Consider the following 26293-nt stretch of genomic DNA (forward strand, 5'->3'; position numbering starts at 1 on the left):
TCAGTCCCCTTTTGACTTAGGAGGCTTCAAGCCAGACTAAAACTGCTGAATTCTCGCACTAGACACAAGTTCAGTATGAGGCTATAATTCACCAATTATTCCACAATGACTTTTGCACTCACATTAGTTAGCTTATGTACACACAAACCATAACACACACAACAGAACACTGGACAGCACATGCCACACTGGGATGCAGACACATCATCGGTGGAGGGAACATATAGGATGACCCTACAGGTCCAGTTGCCTGCCAGCAGTCAGCCAGTCTACTTTAAAAAAAAAAAAAAAAAAAAAAAAAAAAAAAAAAACATTAAGCAACAACAACAACAACTGTACAAATGTGCAATCATAGTTTCTTTGTTTTTTCATCAAATGCTTCACTACACGGCAGAGCCTGAATAAACTTTAAAACTAAAACCACAGTGGCTTAGTGCAACACAACACAAAATGCAAAGGCTGGTAAAACGTAGTTGGTCATCAGGTAACAAGGAAGGAAGGAAGGTTTGTTCCAAGAGGCTCAGGATCCATACTAAGAGTGGGACATGGGATATGTGATGCATAGTGAAGGAGGCTGACACACAAGTGTTTATGAAGCGAATGCCAGAAACAGTGATTACTCAGCAATGATTCCACACAAGTCAGGCTGTTATGTAAAAACCAAGCAAAAACCCAGGTCAGACCAGCCCACCATATCATAACATTGTCCCAGAACTCAACAAACTTTCAGGATAGTTTATAATCTTCACAAGCGCAATGAAATTACAGCACCTTCTCTTTAACTGTGATTAGATGAAACCTTTCCTTCCTTCTGTTTGTGTACAAGAGAGTAGTGGAGGCTTCAGTCTCATACTTAGTGTTAAATGATCTTCCACAAGCATTGGGATGGGGGAGATTTAGCAGTATGACACAAGCAAAGATATCATGAGGATATTATAAGGAAGGTGAGATAAAGGGATACAGTACTCATGTGTACTTGTAAATATGGACATGCTGTTAGCCAATTCAAACAGATGATGTTTTAAAATCTTCTTCTTACTATCTCCAGGCTATTATATTTAACTGTGGATAAAGTTTTTGAACTGCAGAAGTAAAATATACCTTTTATTTACCCCTTCACTGTGAGAGACCTCCCAAAAGTTGAATTAAATTGTCTAGAGGAAGTAAGAATAGATCAATAAAACAAAGCACTGGACTGAAGAGGTTAATGCCACTAAAGTTACAACATTAAAAAACAATCCCATTCTACCCCATCTAAACTAGTGAAGGGCCAGTTACAAAGCACATAAAACAGCTTATAAGGAGTAAAAACTGACAAAAGTAGCATACCAGTGTACCATGAAAGGGTGAATATCCACAAAGAATGACACCAAAGCACCCAAATGATATGTAAAGCCACAGGGCAGTAAAGAATGGCTACTAAAAGCATGGTATACAGATTCCAAACAAAATGCTAAATAGTAAGCTTTGACCCATTTCCTGTGACATTATTTCCTAAACTCAATAAAATCATCCGTTATTGGCCAAAATTATGTATAAAGTGTGTTTTTTGCAGCCTAAGAGTTGAGCTAAATACAATCTAACATGCTTCTGTAGCTGAGTTTCCGGAGTCAAATAAAATAAGCTGGGGAAGGAATAAAATAAATGATACGTATAGTGCAGCAAAAGGGTTAAGGAAATAGTAAAAATGATCTCAAACTCCCACATACCATATCATGAAACTACTGGAGGTGAGAAATTTGATGGCATGATAATGATGATTTTGACATTGCCCAACTATCTCCTCTTACATACTGACCCTTCAACTGTCACAATCAGCCATGAAGAACTGTTGCATACTTAAAAATGTGATACATGTAAGGTAATATATAATCAAGGCCTATTCCTGTCAAAGAAGAAGATACTCTGACAATGATAAAGAAAAATCAGCCTTTAGATTTTTTCTTTAATTTGAGAGCTGAAATCAGATATGTCTGGCTCACATTAGCATACTGCATACAGTATTTGAAGCAACCACAAGTAATGAAACATATCTGTGAGAATCACTGCCATTTGATGTACATCACTTCTTACACAGATACTGAAAAGAGGAAGTTATCATTATTGAATAACAATGCATATTAACCATAAAAACACCAGGTTCAACAACATTATACAAGAAGAGAAGAAAATCCAACATTTCAACAACAAGAGCACATATTACATGATATGAGAATGGGAGGTATCAAATATTAGAAAAACAATAAAATACTCGACGATATAATGACTGTGAGAACAATGAAATCCTAGGCCTTTCATCTTAACTTGGCCCAGATTTTTATTTTTAGTCCTTTTACAGCTTATTTCACACAGCTCAATGGCAGAAAACGACAATGCTATGGCAGTACGTCCTTTCCATAGCATTTCTTTGTGACTAATACCGTATCTAAGTTTCTTGATACAGTTAAGCATTCAAGAAGGAGAAATGAGTTTAGGCCAAGTTAAAGTGAAATGAGTGTAGTGCAACAGTGTTTGTTAACTCGATAATCACAAGAAAGTACAAAGCTGAATCATTCCATAGTCCCCAGAAATGTTCCAATCCGACGCAATACTGGCCACCTCTTCTGCCTGGCCATCTGCTAACCCTACCACTGGTCCACCCTTGGCCGTCCTCAGGGTCACAAGAGGGGCCACATTGAAGCCTTGCAGGGCCTTCTCAAATTTAGTTGTAGTTGGCCAATCTAGGTCACCAGTTAGCTTGCGATAATTGAGATCACCCTGAAAGAAAAATACAAAATCTTATCTATCTATAGCCAGATGCCATATTCCCATAAGGGGTGGCTGTTTGAGTTAGCTGTTTTACGGGGAGGGGAACTAACCCTCCACCAACCCACATGTTGACACGTAGGGAACACGTATGTGTTGGTCATAGGGTTGCCACCCACTGTTGTAAATGGTTTCCTGGCTTTCAGGAAACCACTCAATATAAGGCCACCTGAAAAGGAAACAAGAGTAATAAAAAGTGACAGGAAAGATGGGAGAAACAGAATGAGAGTAGGGTGGACAGAGAAAAAGACTGATAAACGTGAAGGAAGGAGCAGGCAGCACTAAAGCAAGTGTGTGGATGATGGTCGCCACCACCTGCCACAAAATAACAAATAATCATTTTTCATTCATCATCCAATAATATGTTGCACCATGAGAAGCGTAGGAGCCCAGGGCTAAGCAAGTTGGTCCTGACAGTTAAGATGAGAGTGACCAGCCTCACTCATCCCTGAGTGGCATTACGTGAGCAATAAACCCCAACTACCCCTTGGATATAAACCTTCACCGGCTCAATCCAATTGGAGTGCCATAATTACCCACTAAACCACCAGGCCCCAAAATTTGGTTATATGGTTACCACCCAGAGTAGTAAATGGTTTCCTGGTGTACAGGAAACCATTTAGCTTGTCACTCAGTGTAGTGGCACCTGTAAACAGAAGGAAGAGGAAAGAATGAAGGAAAGACAGAAGAGGAAGGAAGGAAAGAAGGCAGGAAGAGAGGAAAAGGCAGGCATTCACGCGCAGCACTGCATCAAATGAGTGGATGGTGAGCACCCCCACCTACAGACAACTATTAGCACATATAACTGATTTTCCTATTCTGTTATTTTAATTTCACACTAAACTGACTGAAGTGTTTGGGGAGCTATAAAAATGAAGGCAAATGCACAGGCTATACAAGCAATATTATGTCTGTGATCACACCATTAAGATGACAGTACTACCAAAAGGGCATTTATTTATTTATTTTTTTCAGGGATTAAATAAGAACTGATTACCTGCGGGATGAGAGTGGCAGTTACCATGGGATGCAAATTCATGAGCCTAAAATAAGTGAGATTTGTTAATGCAAAATGGAACTGACCAAAAACACTGAATTTTTATGCAAGTATCTGGACAACTAAGGCTCTCCAGCATCCTATACCCTAGTGTGCTTAAACTTAAAGACATCAGACAACCACCCAGAGTTACAGAAAGTCTAGGGAAATACAAAGAAAAGTCTTTGTTTCATTTTGTTTATAAAGACTCCAACATGCTTGCATGGATCAACCTTGGTCACCTGATGGCAACTCTCCATGCTACTCAATATCTGGCAGCCTCCCTATTCAGTCCCTTATCCCTGAGGTCACACTCTATGACCTCATCCCGGGTCTTTTTCAGTCTGCCTCTTGCAACACTACCCCCAACGTTCACATTTCTCACCTTCTGCACCCAAATGTCATCCCCCATCTTCTTCACATGCCCAAACCATCTCAATTTACCTCTCCTCACCACAACACCAATACACTCCCGTCCCATTCTTCCTCTTAACTCCTCCATTATAAACCTAGCCCCTCCCAGGCCTTGCATTCAAGGACACACTGCACATCTACCTAATTACTGTCATTTCTGTATGTCTGAGTCCGTGATATCCTCTTCCTTTACTGCCCAGGTCTCGCCACCATACAGCATTACACTCCTAACACATGCCACATACAGGGATCCTTTACCATGGAACAGAAACACAAAGGAACGTCTAAAGAAACACAAAGAAAAGTCCAGAGAAACATGAGAGAAAGGTCTATAGAAAAAAAGTTCAGAGAAGCATGTATAGAAAGCACAAAAGGGTATTTTTTAAATGTAATTTTTATAGATTATGTGCAGCTGAGTTTTCTGTAAAATAAACCTATGTAAAAAGGCAATCACTTCTTAATTTACATCATCATTATCATCATCAAGACCTCTCCCATTTAAGGATGGGATTAGGTGAGGTCCAATTCAAACGTTATTAGGGCTAATTACCTTGAATATAATGAGAGATGCTTTACTCAGCTGTGAATAAAGGGCAGGGCTGGCAGTGCTCATCTCAGCATAGTGGTGATGCGTGGTCCAGAAACCGTGCTCGCTGACTTTCCACCGGTTCCCTGCCAGGTATCCCTCCCACTTCTTCCCTATCTCACTGCATGCTCCACCTTTTTCCCTGGAAGAAATGTTAAATCTTTCAGACTCAGTATATCATCATCATTTTCTTGCTGCTATCAAACAATTTTAATTCTCTCAATCCAATAACATGCTTTTCAATTTAGTACTGCTATCCCCTGACAACTTTAATCACTTTTGTGTTGTATATGTTTTAGTAGTAGAGGTAGTTTTAGCCCCATGTTCATATGAAATGTGAACCCAGGGGACGGCAGGCTGAAGTAGTCCTTTCCATGCAATCCATCATCATCCTTCAGGAGTATAGGGAGGGAAGTGATGGAAGTTTATATAACCAAGCATTGGAGCTACATGACCATTTAAATCCCCCCCTAATACTACTACTCAGTGCTGTAAAAATACAACTATGTAATTAGGCTGAGAGGATGAATGGAGTGTATTAAGTTGTGAAGAGGGGTAGATTGAGATCGTTTAAGCATATTTCAAGGATGAAGGATGACAGTTGGGTACAGAAAGTGATAAGTGTGAACACTGGGGGTAGGATTGCAAGAGGCAGACTCAAAAAGATCTGGGACAAGGTCATAGAGTGTGACCTCGGAATGGATAGGGAGGCTGCCAAAGATTGAGTAGTGTGGAGAGCTGCCATTAGGTAACCAAAGCCGACACATGCAAGCAAGATGAAGCCTTTATAAGCGACATGATACAAACACAGAGCAATACACAGTACCTTAGTGTGGTAATGATCCAGGTGAGATCAGCAAGTGTAGTATCCGAGACAAACCATGGCCTGGTTTTAGTGTGGATGGTGAGTGAGGTGGTAAGACCTGCCTCCACCAGTAAGGTTAACAAACACAGATCACTCACTAATTCAAATCCAGCGTTATCGAGCACCAACACTGTAAAAAGAATGGTTACAATTACACATTACCATCATCATCATCCAGATTTCCTTTGCCACTCCAAGGTAGGGTGAGGTTCCAGAATATAAATAAATAATCATCATCTGGACCTCCTTTCCCACCCTAAGGCAGGGTGAGGAGTAGCACATCCAGACAGCCTAAGTTTGCCCAATTCAATAGGCCACGCTTCCATTCACTCATCATTCAAGCCCCCGGAATCCCGGTTCTATCTGATACGCCAAAAAACATTCACCACTTTCTGTAGCTTCACATAATTGTATCTGACAGAGTCAATCCGGATGCTGTCACATTAAAAGGGGATGCCAAATCCCTGATCATGCACTCCTTCTCACAACATTCATCCAGCCAGTTCGATCTCTTGTCAGTCCCCTTCTCTTTAGCCTACTTTGCCTCCTTCCTCCTTCAAATTCACTCAGATATACCTTTTTCCCCACTCTTTTGTTATCCATTCTCTCCACATGACCATACCATCTCAGTATAGTCTCTTTGAGTTTGGTGTCCACAGAATTCCTCACTCCCCTAGGAATCACATTATTTTATAATGTGATTTGTGAAAGACATGGCATGAGGAAGACTGTAGACACCAGAATTGAAGAGAGAGTACTAAGATGTTATGGTCATGTGGAGAGAATGGATAAGAACAGAATGGTGAAAAAGGTATATCTGTGTGAATCTGAAGAAGGAAGGAGGCTCTACTCTTTACAATGATGCTTTGAAGTTGGACCCAGCTACTGCATTTATCCTTACGGTTTACCATTATTGAACAAGTGCCCAATTGGATACAGAGAGGAACCAAAGTGTGGAAAACAAAGATCTCAAACACAGTAAATAAAATTAGTACATATTCAAAGGTATTTCAATTAAAGTTATTTTAGTATTAAGCTGCTGGTGAATTAACACTTTTTCTTCATATACATTTACAATACTAATATTCCGCTATACATTTAACGTCCAAAATTATTACTATTATTATCATTATTATTAGCTATCTATCTATCTATCTATCTATCTATGGGGAGGGGCACTAACCCTCCACTGACTCACTCGTTGTCACATAGGGAACACGTAGGGGTTAATTATACATTATTATTATTACCAGTATTACTTATCAATTTTTTGTTTTACCCTGAGTTATGAATCAGAAGCATGTCTCATATGCTTCGCTCATCCCCTTAAATCCAGTGATGTAGTTCTTAGTTCATTCTCTCTGTTTCCAAACAATTTCATTTAGCTTATGAAAGGTCTCTCATACTTCTGGCCTTTTATTAAGGGTGTATCTAACCCCCCCAATTCAAAAAGCCCCTGAAAAAGTTGAACAAGATCGTCTGGGGAAAGTACGAATAAAAAATAAATCTCCAGACTACTTCTCTATTATCAAACGTCTTAATCCTGTAAGGGGTAGCTGTAAACAAACTGCCTCTCTCTTGCCCTGTCTTCTGCCATTTGGCTGCCCTGCCTCCAATTCACACACCTCTCTCTCATTTATTTCTCCACACCAACACTCCATCTCATCCTTGGTCTCCCTTTCCCCCTCTCTCACAAACACTCTTCTACTGTAGTCAGCCTCTCATTCTCCATCCCTTCCACATGGCCAAATCATCTCAGAGTACAGTACTTCTCTTAACACTATCAATCATATCCACATCAATACCAGACTGCGAAGGATAAAGTAGTATTTTACCTGTACACGCACTAGACTTATGAGGTCTGACTGTACATAAAAAATTAGAAGTGTTGAAAGAGGTACAGAGAGAATGAAGTGAGAGGTGCAAGGTGTCTGACTGATTTTGTGCTTGTAGAGAGAATGAGATGTTGAAGGGAACACCCTGATGTGGTTAAACTGATATAAATGGGCAGCTTGGTTATACAAACATCCCTCAACTCCATCCCACAAAAGAAGGATGGTGGACTGCAAGAGAAGGCCACTTCAGCTTGCAGTCCACCTGGTTTGTGTTGAGATGAGCCTGGGGCCAGAACAACAACAATGGAGAGAACTATGCTGCTGATCCTTATACTCCTGATAGGGGAAGAAAGAACTGGATGATGGATGGACACTTGGAAATGGAAAACAGAGCAGTGACATAACAAGTGTTGAAAATCATACAGGGAGACTGGAGCAAAAGCCACATGATGCTTGACTCACTATGTGCTTGTAGAGAGAAATATGTTCCTGATCATTTTGCTTCTGAGATAGCAATAAGGAGCTGGATGATACATAAATGGACTGCAGCTGTTGTTGTGCTTTCTTGTAATTTCTGTAGCTCTAGTAGGCACACCAGTATGTCAATCTCATGGACTACACGCCCATTTCCCACAGTCCACCACCCTCTTTTGGGGGAACAGAATGTAAGTGAGAGGCATCTGCATATCGTTGCCACTGCATGAAGGCATCCCTCTCTTGGAGCAGATGAATGGATGAAGGCAAATGAAAAATAAAGGCAACTTACCAATATCACGCTGGTCTTCTGGTAAGGACACTAAGAACTGCCATAGCTTCTCTGAATCATTGACAAGCAGATATGAGCGCAGAGTGTCCAGGGATGCTAAGAGATTATCGTTCTGAGCCCTTCCTGCTCCACATGATATGCTAAGATCACACTTGTTGCCCCATACGCTTACCTGGAATAATGCACAGTATGTGAAATAAAAGACGGTGACAAATGGCCATATTCTTAAAACTTGGACTGTGAGGGTGAGAGCAAGCTTCCAATTTCTGACTGTCATTGGTGTGATGCCTATGCTTATTAGAAGTGACTGGCTGGCATCCAACATCACTTGCAGTCAGATATAACATTAAGAAACCACACTGGACTATATATTTGTCAGGCATTTCAGAAACTGGCATAAAAATTGGGGACCTGCCTCCTTTTTGAAGTGGAAGTTTCAAGAATAAAGCTGAAAATCTGATAGAGTAAGTGAATGAAGGAAGTGGTATAGAAGCTGATCATAAAAACAATTAAAACTAAAAACAATGGACTGAAAAGGACGGATGAAGTATAAATGGTCGTAGGTTCATATAGAGACACACAGGCCCAAAGTAACTCCCATTTTTTTTTACTTAATAAACGATGAAACAGTCTATACTACGCAACTGCCCTTCTCAGAGAAACACTGGTCCATCTAGCTAGAAGACTGATGTGGTCTCTACCCTTCCCTGCTTTGGCAATTCATCATCATCATCATCCGGACCTCCTTTCCCACCTTAGCGCAGGGTGAGGAGTAGCTATGTCCAGAGAGCCCAAATTTACCCAATCCAAATTTGCCTCTGCTTTAGTACCAACACAAAATACAACTAAAAAATGGGAGACGTTTGCATAAGCAGGCAGTGGAACCACCCAGTTATATCAATGCCAAAACATGAAGACATCCTCCCTAGCAGCAACTCAGGGTGATTCAGGAGGTACTGTATTGGAACAAGATGATGACAGTGATATAGCACTATGTCCACTGTTGTACCCTTGTAATAAAACAATTTCAGTACATGGATAAAGCTTCTCTCACCATATATTATATCCTAACTGAGTGAATTACACAGTATGCAAATTCAAGGATTATCTTTGCCTACACTGTATATGGTCCACTGTGCTGTGGGAGAGGGAGTCAGAATTAACCATCCCATGTTAGCCAAATACAAATTAGGAAGGGATGTCCATAGTAAATGATGCATGTTGTTGTTGCTTATCAACCCGTCTGTCTGGCCTAGCAACCCATCAACCACAGGCAAGGAAGTGCACCTGCAAGGCCAACCCATGCAATGAACTGATGTTCCCTTACAGTCAACAGCGCCTCACAACAGCGAGCTGTGGAGAAAATTGTGGAGGTCTGGTTCTCAGATGGATGCAGCATATACACTTTCACTGAATGAAGAGAGAAACCCGTACTTTACACAGGAAAAATTAATCCAATATATTACCATTATACCAGGAACTGATTCCCAGCATATTGGTAATCTTCACCATGTTAACAGAAGCACCACAGCAGGCTCCACTCCACCATGTTTTTTTGGGCTATCTGGTTACCACCTTGCGTTGTAAATGGTTTCCAAGGTTACAGGAAACTACCAGGTTTGTCCCTCATTGTAGAGCCACCATAAGTGGAGAGAAGAGTAATAAATAGTGACAGAAGGATGGGAGAAACAGGAACAGAGGAGACCAGACAAAGAAAAAGAATGACAGACATGAAGGAAGAAGTAGGCAACTCCACATCAATTGAGTGGATGATGGGCACCACCACCACAGATGAATGTAAAAATCTGAAATGTTTTAATAACTGTGTCAAAGTCTATATGTCATTAGCAAGATTAATACCTGACAGGATGCAAATAAGGTGCTGCCATATCAAAGGAAATACCACTAGCACCCATTTTAAAAGTCCATTGTACTTATACCATATGTTATAAAAAAAAATGTTTTTTTTTGTCAGCTGGTCCAAAAAATACTCACCAATGGAGATTAGTTGATGGGTGTGGGGGAAGGGGGAGGGATCATCAGTGTTCATGTGTTGTTCTTTTTACTGCATTGGAAAAAAACAAGGGGGGAAAAAAAAAAAGTCATGTGATTTTACACAAACAAAAACTCTCACAGCACCAATCCACTTTTGAGCATAGCTGACTGCACAAGGAAGTGAAGAATCAGAGCTGGTGTGAGACTCTTAGATTATTGTGTTACTGTCCCTTCTATCAGCCATACTATCAAACAGATAAGTAGTGGTCTATTCCCACCTGCTGGAACTGAATCACTCTTACATCATCCAGTCAGGGATCCATGAAACTCAATGAAATTCAACAACGTCACATCCACACCTTCAATACTACTATGAGGTTATATGAAATTCGAAAGACCCTTGTTATTGGGCAGCAGTGAGTCTCCTTGGTTACTAGGCCAATCAACCTTCCAATCTCAATATACTTGGTGATCAACTGAGCACTGAGTATCATGGACCTGCATCAGGGTAGAAAAAATGCACTACAGTGATGGAGACGGTTGGTGAACATTGTATACTCACAGAAACTATAATGAGAATGATACGCAGCTGTAATTTCAGGTATGGTCAATGATACCATTCTTAGGCAGTTAACTTTGCCAAAAACAAACAGGATTAGTCTATGGGCCAAGCGTGATGTGTATAAACAATATTCTTTTTCAACTGCATATGTGTCACCTAATTTCAACCCAATCATATGGTTACGTATTTATGATAAAAATATACCAATCATGTTGAGTAGGTGCAGCTGTGATGTGAAGTCAAGATTCTGGGGCCTTGAATGATGTGTGAATGACTGTGTTGCCCATTTTACTAGGCATGCCACTGTTAGTTTTCTCACATTCATTCTTCCTCTTTCCCTGTTCCTAGATCCTACCTCACTCACGTTTATGTTGAAGAAAAAAAGGGAGGGAAGGGAGGGGTCAGGATGATGATGATGATGACGACGAATGAGGCCTTGGATATATAGACTCATAGGTTGTGGTGATGGTATGGCATAAAACTGTAAAATGGAGTGTAAGGGAAGGATGTCACTAAAAGTCTAACTACAGTATCTACCTACAGCCAAACGCCTTAATTCTAAAAGGGACGTGTTTTATTTCCTTTGTTTTTCCTTCCTCCATTCATTGTCACTTTAAAAAAAAAAAAAAAAAAAAAAAAAAAAAAAAAAAACCCTCCATGTCACTCTGTCTTTCACCACCAGGCTGCCATCCCTCCAATTCACACACCCCTCGCTCAAAAACCTCTTCACCCCATCCCTCCATCACATCCTCAGCCTCCTCCTCCCCTCCAAACAAAGATACTGAGAAATTACTGGGAAATACAAGACTATATGTGGATAAACTGAAACAAATTTGAAAGATGACAGAGACTTGAAATGAACAGTGGTTAATGAAAAGGACAGCAAAGAAGTGTATGCATAATAATGGGCAGTAAATAGATGGATGATAATTATGAAACTCAATGGGCGTATGGGGTCAAGAACTGCTTTGGTGAACATAGGACGAACGACAAGGTGCTTCTGTGTCAAAATGGTTACAGTGATGACAGAGCCATAACAGCGCACAAAAAATTCTATCTATCAATAGCTCGACACCCTATTCCTGCAAAGGGTGGCAGCAGACAAAATGCCTCCAAGTCGTTCTGTCACCCACCATTTGACTGCCCTCCCCCCAGCTCAATCCCCCCTCCCTCATATACCTCAAAAAATTCAGAAGATATAAATGTTTCACCAGACAGCAAGATATAACAGACCATTTTCATAGGCTAGTGGTCAGTACAAGCCAGGGATGGTGATTGTACCGTTTGCAACGTGTTTTTAAATTGTACCCTTACCTCTATCAATTTAATGACGTGTTGCTTTAGCTGTTCCTGGGTGGCTGAGTGGAGACTGTTGCAGACAGACAACACATGCTGTGCTAGGGCTTCACAAGCTAAATGTGACTGTAGCAAACTGTCTTGTTTCTGCACCATAAATGGGTCAAAATCCTTCAGGACATCACTGGAAATGTCAAAAGCCTTTTTAGTTTTCCTTAACCTTTAAACTAACAAACTGATTCATATAAGTATGTTCTCAATAACACAACATATAATGACCTCAAGTTTCCAGCCAAGGTAAGACTATCATCAGAATCATAACCCAATATTTCAGTCATAAATGGGAAGGACTAGAGCAGGAAAGCATAAAAGTAGGAGAACCACCAACAGAATGCCTACTGAAATACGATACATGTCTACTCACCTATCAGTTAAGCATTTAAAATTCTCCATCTCTCAGGTAAATCATCCACAACACTGTCTTCTATAAAGCACAAGTATACCTCATTCACCACCCTATTAATATCCATTTTTTTATACAGTATAACTATAATATTTGAACATTACCTTTACCTCTTATAGTCAATGGATTTCCTTACTTCACATCTTTCACAAATCTCTATATTGTACTGTATTTCTTATCAAAAATATGAAATGTCCATGCCAATTATGTTCCACAATGATCTCAAGTTTTTCAAATTCATACCATACCACAGTCTCACACCCATACATAAGCTGTGACATAAGCACACCTTCACACAGTCCTTTTGAGGAGTCAGTACTGTACTCCCTCCTAATTTTCACATTGTGGCTTTCATAGCATCATCATCATCATCATCACCTGTTTCTTCCTACCAAAGGATGGGGTGGGGTAGGATTACAAACAAGCATCATCATCTTCATCATCATTTTTTTTACCCCCTGCCAATGGATGGAGTGGGGTAAGATTTACAAACAAGCACTGTAAAGTATCAAAGTAGGAGACCTTTTAACAAGACACCCAGCAAAATGGGCCACAGAAACATTTACCTATCATTTAAGCTCCTGGAATCCTGGCCAATGTCATACTGTGAGTCACCCTACACTCAACTCCACTTCACATTTACCTCACCTCCCCTTTATTTTTCTAGTCCTTGTATGGAATTTTAGTACCCAAACTAAAATATGGGTGCGAGACTTGGATGTGGGATGACATTAAAGACAGGAGTTAGAGCAGTGAAGATGGGGCTACTGTGAAATATGTGAAGGGTGTGGAGAGTAGGCAGGATGAGACATTAATATCTATCTATCTATCTATAGCCCGACGCCCTAATCCCGCAAAGGGTGGCCGCAGACAAAACGCCTCCAAGTCACTCTGTCACCCACCATTTGACTCCCCTCCCCCCAACTCACCCCCCCCTCCCTCATATACCTCTGAACTCCATCCCTCCAACTCATCCTCGGTCTACCCCTCCCTCTCCCTCCCTCCACCTCACCTACATACACCCTCTTAGTCAGTCTTTCATTCTCCATCCTCTCCACATGTCCAAACCACCTCAGTGTATTTCTCCTAATCTTTTCAACCACATCCACATCTACCCCACAACGTTCCTTCACTTCTTCATTCGTCAACCTGTCCCTCCACGTCACTCCACATGCTCCTCTCAAGTAACTCATTTCCACTGCTCTCACTCTTGACTTGTTCCCTTCTTGCAAGGTCCACGCCTCGCTTCCATACGTCAGGGTAGGGATCACAATACCATCATGCAGTGACTTCTTAACTTCCATACTCACCTCCCTATTTCTCATCACTGCTTTCAGTGTACCAACAACCTTCCTTCCCTGCTGTACCCTTTCATTTACTTCATCCCCCAAAGTTCCATCCTTACTCATCACACTACCCAAGTACTTGAATGCACTCACATTCTCCATATCCTCACCATCCAACCTCACTGCACACTCTGTGACTTCATTCCTCTCAAACACCATAACTTTACTTTTTTATTTACATTAACTTTCAGCCTCCTCCTCCTACACACTGTCCCAAATTCATTCACCAAACCTTGCAACTCCCATTCATCTTCACTCAACAATACTGTATCATCAGCAAACAGCAACACCCGAAGCTTCCAAATCTCACCCTCATTCATTAGGGCCACCCCTACATCCACTGCCCTACCTTGAACCTCCTTTACAACCCCATCCATATATATATTAAACAGCCATGGAGACATTACACACCCCTGTTTCAGTCCCACATTGAGATCAAAGAACTCACTCAGCTCACCATCCACTCGCACCGTAGCCCTAGCTCCCTCATACATACTCTTCACAGCACTCAACAATTTCCCCTCCACTCCATATATTCTTAATACCTTCCACATACCTTGCCTATCTATTCTGTCATAAGCTTTCTCCAAGTCCATGAAGGCAGCATACACTTTCCTTCCCTTCTCTAGATACTTCTCCACTAAACATCTTAGAACAAATATCTGGTCTACACACCCTTTTCCCTTCCTAAATCCCCCTTGTTCTTCTCCAACTAGCTCCTCTGTCATATGCCTAACCCTATCAATGAGTATTCTACCATATATTTTACCAGTCACACTAAGAAGGCAAATACCCCTATGGTTACCACATACTCTCTCTCTCTCCCTTTTCCTTTGTACAGAGGAACAATTATACCTGATTTCCAATCCTCTGGAACCCTTCCCTCTTCCCAAGCCAATCTACACAACTTCCATATCCACTCCACAACAATCTCACCCCATACCTAAGCATTTCACCACACACTCCATCAATTCCTGGGGCCTTTCCCAGCTTAATCTTCTTCATCGCTTCCACTACTTCCGACCTACTGATCTCTTCCTCCCTCCTCTCATCTCTTCTTCTCCCAGCCATTCCCCAACCACTTATACTCACACTGTCCTCACTCTCTACATTCAACAAATCCTCAAAGTGCTCCTTCCATCTCCTCACTTTCTCTCTCTTCTCCACCAACAATCTATTATTCCTATCTTTCACTCCCCTACTATTTCCCCTTTCACACTGCCTTACTTTCTTTATCTCCTTCCAAAACAATTTTTTACTCTCCCTCCATTTCACACTCAGATTCCTCCCAAACTCTTCATCCACTTTCTTCTTACTCTCCTTCACCAGTCTCTTAACCTCCCTTCTCCTGCTCACATATACCTCTCTCTTCTCTCTCTCATCTTCTCCCTACCTCTACTCGCCAACCATTCACCATATGCCTTCTTCTTTTGTTCCACAGCTCGTTTCACCTTATCATTCCACCATGCTGTCCCTTGCACACCCTTGCATCTCCTCCTCACTCCACAAACCGCCCACACGCTGCGCTTATCTCTTCCGTGAATATCTTACATACGTCTTCCACCCCTTCCATCTGCTCTAGCTCATACCTTCCCAATCTTTCTTCCACTATGCTCTTATACTCTGTCCTTTTCTCACTATCTTGCAATTTCTCCACTCTTCTCACAGGAGCTGTTTCCTCCTGTCTTCCCCTTCGCCTCCTCAACCACTTTCTTTGCAGCTCTACCTTGGCCATCACTAAGTGATGGTCTGAGACTCCATTCCCCCACCCTCTCCACACTCTTGCATCCAACACTTGTCTTCTCATTCGCTCATCCACACACACGTAGTCTATCATTGCCTTTCGTTCAACAAGTTCACCATCCATCCTCCTCATTACTCTCCATGTATACCGGTGGATCATCTTATGACGAAAGTAGGTGTTGGCTATTGCCAACCCCTTACCAGCACAGATGTCCACCAAAGCACTACCATTCCCATCTACTTCAGCTGGCACACCCCACTGACCAACCACTCCATCCACTCGTACATTCCCAACTTTGCCATTCATGTCTCCAATCAACAGCACTCTCTCGCTCCTCTCAAACTTGTCCATACATGCTTTTACTCTCACTCAAAACTCATCTTTCACTCTTGCCACTCGATCCTCTGTTGGAGCATACACACATACAATCGCCCATGCTTGTATACCTACTTTCATCCTCACCCATACAATCCTTGCACCCACTGTTCCATACTCTCTTATATTCTCCTTCCACTTCTTGCTTATCATCAGACATACTCCCTCTCTTGCCCTCTCATTCTCACTGACTCCCGCACATATACCTACACCGTATTCCCATTCTCTCATCCTTTCACCTTTCCATTTAGTTTCAGTCAATCCACATATATCCACTTTTGCATCCTCAAGCACCTGGACAATCTCTCTCTCTTTCACTTCATCATTCATTCCTCTCACATTCCACGTTCCTAACCTCAGAATGTCCTTTGTCCGTTCCTTAGTCGTCAACGTATGGTCCGTCCGGGTCCGAGGCGCTTTATTTGCTTTTTTAGTTAGTTCTTTTTACAGGGTGGGGCACTAACCCACCACCAACCCTTTTAGTCGCCTCGTACGACAAGCAGGGATACTGGGGGAGTATTCTTGAAACCCCCCTACCCCCAGGGGTAAAAGGTAATGCCGTCGGGTGAGAGTCGAACTCACGACCTTGAGATTATTCTCATGCGCTGCCAACTGCGCTACCGAGGCGATGTGGGGTAAGGAAGTCCATGAATAACAGAGTGGAAAGGCAGAAGGTATGGTTGTGTGGAGAAAATTGGTATAAACAGGGTGGTGCAATGGGTTTATGAGAGTGAGTTTGAAGGTGAGAGGGGACATGGTATTCTCCCCTCCTCCCTCCCAAAAAAGTGGACATCATTCATCATCATCATCATCATCATCCAGACCTCCTTTCCCACCCTAGGGCAGGGTGAGGAGTAGCAATGTCCAGACAGCCCAAATTTGCTCAGTCCAATGGGCCACGTTTCCATTCACTCATCATTCAAGCCCCTGGAATCCTGGCTCTATCGGATATGTCAAAAACATTCACCACATTCTGTTGCTTCACATACATGTATCTGATAGAGTCACATATGGTACATGAGTGTGAGAGAGAGAGAGAGAGAGAGAGAGAGAGAGAGAAAGAAGCAGTATGGAGGTGGGTAAGACTAGGGATCTGACAAGAGACTGAGATGGTTGCATGAGTTCTGTACAGAGTGTGCATGATGAGGGACTGGCATAATTTTTTTAACTTCAGTCATTAGAAGCATGGCCCATTGGACTGGGCAAACGTGGGCTGTCTGGACACTGATATTCTTCACCCTGCCCTAGGGTGGGAAAGGAGGTCCGGATGATGGCGATGATCAGACTACCTCTATCTGACAGGTGTTCCAAGGGTTGAATGGTTAGTAAATAAGTGTGTGGCCACATTTCAGTGGGTAGCTATGTTGTTGATTCTCCGACTACCTTGTTTTTTCCTTTTCCTCGTGGTCTGGACACTACCTCACCCCACTTGCAGTGGGAAAGGAAGCAGGATAATAATGATGATGATGACTTAAAAGTAGGTACAATCATCAACCACTTCAATTAACCCCTAGACTGGAGATGTCTTACCCAGACTGAACAAAGGTGTCTGTTATTATCTTGAATGTAATGAAGAAAGCTGTCCCTGTGTGAAGCATTTAAGTCTCATATCTGTGTATGAGTGTATCACATTCTGAATCCTCCTCCTTCTCCAGCACTGACCTACTGCCACAAGCACACATGTATGCACGCACATGCACAGACACAGACACACACACACACACACACACACACACACACACTACCAATTCAAATAGTGTGTGCCAAAACAATTCACAAATTTAAGGATATGTACGATAAATATGGTTTAAGACACGGGACAGTACGAGCTTGACTCATTCCTGTAAAGATACAATTAGGTAAGAACACACAAGGCAATTATATTTACACATGTAACATTTTTTCAAATCATCCTTCATAAAAATAATCCTAGGTCCCTATGCTCCTGATGGGGCAATATATGACCCAGGTAGGTAAACGAATAGAAAATATGCTGCACACTACCCACCAAAGATAGAAAGATTCATGAATGCGTGCGTACATGTAGCACTCCACGTACAACCAGGGTGCAGTGAACCATTTGGGAGGAACATCGTCTATATTCATATATTCTTCATAGCGCTGGTTCCACGATTCTGAATCATCTGAAAAAGAGATAACATTTAAATGCAAAATTTCAAAGCATATTTGGTGGAGCCATTACACAGCAGGGAACTATTTCCTTTGACTGGGGAGTGAACCATTTGGGAGGGATGTCATCAATATCTGTGTATGCAAGATGATGGTTCCACAATTCTTTATTTATAAAAAAAAAAAAAAAAAAAAAAAAAAAAAAAAAAAAAATGAAATGAAATGAATATATTGCCACAGTATACTTGTCTGAACTGTTATACAGCAATTATTACATCCCTGCAAAGAGGGATCCTGAAAGCACACTAAGTCCTTGTTATATGTCACTTTTTTTTTAACTTTCATTTTTGCTGTCAAGTCCAGAGCAGCAGTGGAGTTTCCCTGGTCTGTCTAGCAGAAATGGCCCATCAACCACAGGTATGCAATTGCCCTGCATGGCCATCACGTGCAGTGAGGCAATGTTCTCTTGCAGTGAACACAGCTTCACTGTGGCAAGGTTCTGTCCAGGCTAAATTACAGTACAGAACTTCCATCATCATCATCATTATCCTGCTCTCGTTTCCCTCCCCTAAGGATGGGGTGTGTAATGTACGCGCCATGATGTATAACTAATATGATGTAGGGCCCAGAAAGCCAGGAAAGAGAAAAACACGACATGACAGTGAACGAGCCACATACTTATTCAGTTAGCATTAAAGCCCCTTGAATCCTGACTCCACCTGACAGGCATGACAAGCCACATTTTTTTTTTTTTTTTTTTTTTATCTGTCAATCTGTCAACTATCAACTTTTAAAAATGGGTGTCAAACTCTCATCAGTTGCTCCTCCTTACATAATTCACCCAACCAACTCAGTCCCCAGTCAATTCCCTAACCGCATCAAATTTCCAATGCTAACTGTAAGCTGAATAAAACCAACTGAAGGTAGAAACAATTAATGAAAGGTACTGTACATCATTCAGACTTCATTTCATTTATATAGGCACCAACATACTTGAAAGTATCAGCCTTGGCCACCTAATGGCAGCTTTGCATGCGCTTGATCTACAGAAGCCTCCCTACACAGTTCCTTATCCCTGAGGTCACACTCTATGATCTCAGCCTGCATCTTTTCTTGGCCTGCCTCTCATAACCATATCTTCAACATTCACACCTAATCTTCTGCACCCAACTATCATCCTCCATCCTTTCAACATGCCCAAACAATCTCAATCTACCCCTCCTCATCACAACACCAATACATTCCAGTCCCATCCTTCCTCTCAATTCTTCAATCACAGCAATCCTAGCCCTCCCAGGTCACACATTCAAGGATGCTCTACACATCCATTTATTCACTGAAGGGCTTAATTCTATCCAGTTGTTTATACACTACCATGTGGGCTGAGAGGGTGTGTGGGTTGTAGTAACTGCAGTGGTTTGTTGGTCTGAATTTCATTTTTCAGCTGAGATAGTCGGCCAACAACTTCCTTGCAGCCCTCCCGTGCACCCTGGAATATGACGTACATTACAATAAAGGGCCTAATCATCATCATCACCACCACCACCACCACTGCCACCACTATCATCATTTTCTTCCTCCTCCTCATCATCATTATCATCATCATCACCATTATCACCATAATCACCACCACCACAACCACCATCATCAGCATTATTTTCCTCCTCCTGCTCCTCTTCCTCCTCCTCATCATCATCATCATTATCATTCAGTTTAACATCTGTTTTTCAAGTAGTATAGGTCAGACAGGTAATCTATCAGCATTCCTCCAACTGCTCTGTCCTGCACCAGCTCTCTTGTACTGGCAATGCCTCTAAATCTAATGTCAGCATACATTACCTCAGCCCACGTCATCCTTGGTCTCCCTCTCCACGGACCATCTGGTACCTCAATATTCTACACCTTCTCACCCAACTCCCCTGGTCCATCCTCTCAAACATGTCCAAACCATCTCAATCTGCCTCTCCTCATCACAACACCAATTCATTCCAGTCCCATCCTTCCTGTCAATGCTTCAATTGTAAACTTAGCCTCCTCAGACCTCGCATTCCAGAATGCATTGCACATCCACCTAATCATTGTCATTTCTGTACGTTTAAGCCTACAAATATCCTTTTCCTTTACTGCCCAGGTCTCACTACCATACAGCATTACACTGCTAACACATGGTGCATACAAAGATCCCTTAGCATGGAGGCTGAGCCCTCTCAATGTCAGCTCCCTGAACTTCCTCCAGTCCCACCTTCTGCACCTAGTATGTTCCCCAAATAACAAAACTCCTCCACACACTTAAGAGACTCACCAGCAACTCTATCTTTTCACACGCCAATCTCTACATGTTCACTCCGACGCACAAACTGCCTCCATGTTGCCCTGTCCTATGCTATTTGGCTGCCCTCCCACCAACTAACACCCTCCTCTCTCATCTCTCTCTCCACTCCACCCCTCCATCTCATCCTTGGTCTCCCCCTCCACCTCACTCACATACACTCTTCTAACTTCAAAATACCAATATCAGGTATTCGTTTAGTGTGACACCCTGACTATGGTTTCCTTCTGGACAAAGAACAGGGTGGACAACAAGCAACGACCATGGAATGTCTACTTGTTGTATTCTATGTGGTTTTGGAAATATTATAACACCTATTCCTTAGTCATACATTCTGCTCATTACACTTCAGCAACCTCTTGTCCAGTATTGTGACAAACTAAGTTCATATTAAAACTATACAAACATCTATCTATCTATCTATAGCCCAATGCCCTAATCCCACAAAGGGTGACTGCAGACAAAATGCCTCCAAGTCACTCTGTCACCCACCATTTGACTGCCCTCCCCCCCAACTCATTCCCCCCCCCTCCCTCATATACCTCTCAACTCCATCCCTCCACATACAAGTGACTTAAAGTGTAACAGACATATTAAATAACTGAGAAGGAGGTGTTGTGAAATACAATGAGGTGGTTTGGACATGTGGAGAGAATGGAGAATGAAAGACTGACTAAGAGGGTGTATGCAGGTGAAGTGGAGGGAGGGAGAGGGAGGGGGAGACTAAGGATGAGGTGAAGGGATGGAGGTGAGAGGCATATGAGGAAGGGGGGAGTGAGTTGAGGGGAGGGCAGTCAAGTGGTGGGTGACAGAGAGACTTGGAGGCGTTATGTCTGCAGCCACCCTTTGCGGGATTAGAGCGTTGAGATATAGACAGACAGTTAGATAGATAGATAGGTGTTGTGAAGCCTCCTGTGTCAGCTCAAACACAGCCTTAATATGCAGGAAGCCTTTACCAGTATTACAAAGGAAAATAGGATTCTGTTATAGCAAAAAACTGGCTTCTTTAAAGGATTCAGGGCAACCTCTAAATAATTCAGTACTGCAACCATGGATTACAGAAATATAATGAAAGGGAGAGACTGACTAGGAGTGTATGGGAAGGAGACAGATGGAGAGAAGAGGAGTCGGAGATTAAGGATGAGGTGAAGCAATTGGGTGAAGAGGTATATGAATGAAAGTGGTGTGATTTGGGGGAACAGCAGCCTGAAGGTACAGGAAAGGATACCATTTGAGAGCTTTGCTTGTGGCTATCCCCTCCAGCATTAAGGTACTTGACAATAGATATATAGACAGATATAGATAGATAGACAGACACAAGCTGACAGACAGAAAGACATACATTAACCAGACACTGATAGACAGATACATCAGAGAGACAAAGACAGACTGACAGACAGACAGATAGATAATAAGCTGTGACTCTTACCTCTCCATACTTTTCCGCAATTGCATTTCTTTCTCGATACAGGTAATCAATCACCCGAGTCAAGATAATAGGCAGACGATCCTTAACCGTTAGGTAGGCAAAACTCCTGCAAGATAAGAGCAAGTTAATCACACAACAGAGGGCTGCATGTATATATGTATGAGAGGAAGTTGTGCATGTATGTAGGTATGTATGTGTATATGTGTATGCTTGCGTGTGTATAAGTGTGCGTATCATATTTCAAACACACACATAATCACATTAATTCTACCCTGTTTTAATAACTGTCCTGAGTACTAATTACAGCTCATTATCTTGACTTAACACTCTCTCTCTCTCCACTTGAGGTAATTAGATGATAGGGTTGCTACAGCGGTAAAATGAATAGGTTTCTTAACAGTGAATTGTACTTAGCTCCATGCAACAACCTATCTAGTCTCTCTCTCTCTTCTCTCTAGCTACATATATTAATCTACCTGGCATTTCTCTCTCTTTCTCTCTCTAGCTACATATATTAATCTACCTAGCATTTCTCTCTCTTTCTCTCTCTCTTCTCTCATGCTACATATATTAATCTACCTAGCATCTCTCTCTCTTTCTTTCTCTCTCTCTCTCTCTCTCCTCTCTAGCTACATATATTAATCTACCTAGCATTTCTTTCTTTCTCTCTCTCTCTCTCTTCTCTCTAGCTACATGTATTAATCTGCTTGGCATTTCTCTCTCTCTCTCTCCTCTCTAGCTACATATATTAATCTACCTGGCATCTCTCTCTCTTCTCTCTCTCTCTCTCTCTCTCTTCTCTCTAGCTACATATATTAATCTGCTTGGCATTTCTCTCTCTCTCTCTTGGGTATATCCTTTTCAGTTTCTTCAAGGTACTACCCTACTAATCCAACTCCGAAAAGGCCTCATATACTGAAGAAGTTTATCAAGGTTAATGATAAAAATGCTGACAACAAGAACAACATGAAAAAAGGGCATCTCTAGGCTCAAAACATCAAATTCTAATAAAATTCTAACCAGTGTCATTATTTCAACACTAATTCCCAACTCAAAGATGGAGTGGGGTAGGATCAAGAGATGGAGTGAGGTAGGATCAAGAGATGGAGTGAGGTAGGATCATGAGATGGAGTGAGGTAGGATCATGAGATGGAGTGAGGTAGGATCATGAGATGGAGTGAGGTAGGATCAAGAGATGGAGTGAAGTAGGATCAAGAAACATAAAAAGAAGCACAAAATTAGGTGGACTATCAAACAGCATGAGGGAGGGGGGAGTGGGTTGGGGGGAGGGCAGTCAAAACGTGGATGACAGAACGACTTGGAGGTGTTTTGTCTGCGGTCACCCTTTGCAGGATTAGGGCATCAGGGTATAGAGAGATAGACAGACAGATCAAACAGCATGACCAATGAGCCACCTAATCATTCACATATAATCCAGTCTTTTGAAATCCAGGCTCCTCGTCATGTCAATCACTCAAAAACTTCATAAAAGAAAAATTTCATAAAAGTAACAGGAGGCTTACACATTTTATGGGACTAGTTCAAGCATACATCTATCTATCTATCTATTACCAGACGCCTTAATCCCATAAGGGGTGGCCACAGACAAATTGCCTCCATGTCACTCTGTCCCCAGTCATTTTGCTGCCTTCCTCCCAGATCACATCCCCTCTCTCATCTACGTCTCCACTCCATCCCTCCTCCTCCTCCTCCTCCTCGGCCTCCCCCTACCTCTTCCCTCCTCCACCTCACTCATACATGAAGCTTGGAAAAAAATACATCCCTCCTGCTCATCCTCAGCCTCCCACTCCCTCTTCCCCCCTCCACCTCACTCATACATGAAGCTGCAAAAAATAACACAGGACACTAAACTCTTACAATGGTTAACTTCATATCTAGAATAAGAACATCCAACTCCTCCATTTCAAAAGGTCTCTCTCATACAGTACTTCACAGGAGAGATCTGGGGATAGCAAGAATCTAACTCTCTATCTATCTATAGCCCGATGCCCTAATCCCGCAAAGGGTGGTCGCAGACAAAACGCCTCCAAGTTGCTCTGTCACCCACCACTTGACTGCCCTCCCCCCAGCTCATTCCCCCTTCCCTCATATACCTCTGAACTCCATCCCTCCACCTCATCCTCGGTCTCCCCTTCCCTCTCCCTCCCTCCACCTCACCTACAGTACATACACCCTTTTAGTCAGTCTTTCATTCTTCATTCTCTCCACATGTCCAAACCACCTCAGTGTGTTTCTCCTAATCTTCTCAACTACATCCACCTCAAAAGGTCTCTCTTATACAGTACTTAATAGGAGAGATCTGGGGAAAAAAATATATATATATATATATATTGTATATATATTATGTTACAGCCTGGCAGCCAAGTGACTAATTTTGTGGAAACCCATAACTGAGGCCACAATATCAATAAAATGGAGAATGCAAAGGTATGGACATGCTCCCAATTTCTGAAAACTGAAAGAATATGTATGTGAGTGAGGTGGAGGGGAGGGAGAGGGGAAGGGAGATCGAGGATGAGATGGGAGGATGGAGAGTAGAGGTATATGAGAGAGGGATGTGAGGTGGGGGGTGGGCAGTGAAATGACAGGCGACAGGGCGACATGGAGGCTACTTGTTTGTGGCCACCCCTTATGGGATTAAGGTGTCCAGTTATAGACAGACAGATAGAAATAATATGTCCAACTCTTCTGTCTCACCACTGACCACACACTGTAAAGTGGGATGCTGCATAAACACATCAAATAATTACAAGTGTTCCATATTTAACCACAGAAAATCAGGGCTTGCTTACACCAACATCTTCATGCACTAAGTTTTAATAATACATTAGTCATAAAACCATAACTTTCCTGTATTAACCGCAGCAAGTCCAGCAGCATACCTGGAGTTACCTCTTTCAAATCAATTCAATTTTTAGTTTATGCTTGCTATCTCCATGTGATGTCATTCAACTTAGCATGCATTTCTTTAGGGAGAAGCGGCTGAGATAGTAGAAAGGTGGTCTGCTGTCCCAGTGGCTGTGGTAGGGAAGCTTGAGGACTTGAATTTCATTTAAGACTTTACTGATATGAAAGAGCGGGGTGTGAGCTGGAAGCAGGGCAGTGAAATGGCAGGGGACAGGGTGACATGGGGGCGATTTGTTTGTGGCCACCCCTTACGGAATTTGGGCATCTGGCAATAGGTAGATAAATAGACTTTACTGATTTACCCTAAGACCCATTCAGATATTGTAAAAACACCCCCACCAATACAAATACACCAGTCCTATATGAGACAGCCCTAGCATGTATTCAATATGGACGGTGGGTGTCAGCATCAAAGTGGTGACATGTGGAAGTATATAGTTCTTGGGATGACTGCTGGGCCTTAGGAAATGGACTTCAAACCTATGACCAGAGTTGGATGCATAAAAAAAAAATAATAATAATAATAGTAATAATAATAATAATAATAACTACTACTACTAATAATACAGTATTAATAATAATAAAAGTATGCAACATTAAACCCCTAGAGGGTGACAAATCTCTCCTAAGCTAAGTACAACTGTCTAGAAATGGCAAGAAGAAAAGGAAATATACATCAGAGTGAAGTGGTTAACCCTGCCTCTCACCCGATATGACAGGCAGATAGTGGTGCAGGCGCTGACATTGTTCTTGGCCTTGATGATATGTAATCGGATGAACTATATGACACTACTACAGCTTCAAGTCTTCTCTCTCAAGGTGAAGGCATCAGCTCCACTGAAAAGATGAAAGTTTATTATTATCACTGTAACTCAGCTTCCGTGATTTACTGCAAAGCAAATATTTTTGCTGGTTATGGACGTCCCCCAGAACCTCTTTTGCATCATGAGGGAGGGGGGAATGAGTTGGGGGGAGGGCAGTCAAATGGTGGGTGACAGAGCGACTTGGAGGTGTTTTGTCTGCGACCACCCTTTGCGGGATTAGGGCGTCAGGCTATAGATGGATAATATATTCTCATTTCCTATTTATATAAAATATGCCATTATAAAAAAATATGCATAAGAGAATAATAATCTATAATATACAAAACAAATAATTAAGGAAGAGATGTCAAAAAGCCTCTTGAAACAATGACATTAATAGCCCAAGGCTCTGATATCTTCTGTGATAATTCAGATAACAGGGAATACCAATTATAACATCTCTATCTCTAGTGTCATACAAGCTACGAGGCTACTTGCAACAAAACTGATGGTTTGTGGGGCTAGAACATCTATGCCAATGCAAGGAGAGGGATTTGGCATCCCCCACCTCCAGCCTCTTTAGTTA

General features: G+C 42.0%; 1 protein-coding gene across 1 annotated transcript in view; it reads right to left on the reverse strand.

Annotated features, from left to right (window-relative positions):
• Nucleotides 1-1949: 1949 nt before the first annotated feature.
• LOC145418421 (damage-control phosphatase 1-like) overlaps nucleotides 1950-26293 on the reverse strand; it is a 28516-nt gene continuing 4172 nt past the window's right edge. The window contains exons 3-11 of the mRNA XM_080286835.1: nucleotides 25612-25741; nucleotides 21977-22082; nucleotides 19593-19707; nucleotides 18097-18232; nucleotides 12179-12344; nucleotides 8308-8479; nucleotides 5668-5836; nucleotides 4806-4983; nucleotides 1950-2757 (exon numbers count right to left, since the gene is read on the reverse strand). Of these exons, the coding sequence (XP_080142961.1) occupies nucleotides 2527-2757; nucleotides 4806-4983; nucleotides 5668-5836; nucleotides 8308-8479; nucleotides 12179-12344; nucleotides 18097-18232; nucleotides 19593-19707; nucleotides 21977-22082; nucleotides 25612-25649 (1311 nt within the window). The 5' untranslated portion in view covers nucleotides 25650-25741 and the 3' untranslated portion in view covers nucleotides 1950-2526. The remainder of the gene's footprint in view (nucleotides 2758-4805; nucleotides 4984-5667; nucleotides 5837-8307; nucleotides 8480-12178; nucleotides 12345-18096; nucleotides 18233-19592; nucleotides 19708-21976; nucleotides 22083-25611; nucleotides 25742-26293) is intronic.

The sequence above is a fragment of the Coenobita brevimanus genome, chromosome 114, assembly GCF_032717465.1.
Source record: "Coenobita brevimanus isolate Jiangsu-jjx chromosome 114, ASM3271746v2, whole genome shotgun sequence".
Classification (NCBI taxonomy): Eukaryota; Metazoa; Arthropoda; class Malacostraca; order Decapoda; family Coenobitidae; genus Coenobita; species Coenobita brevimanus.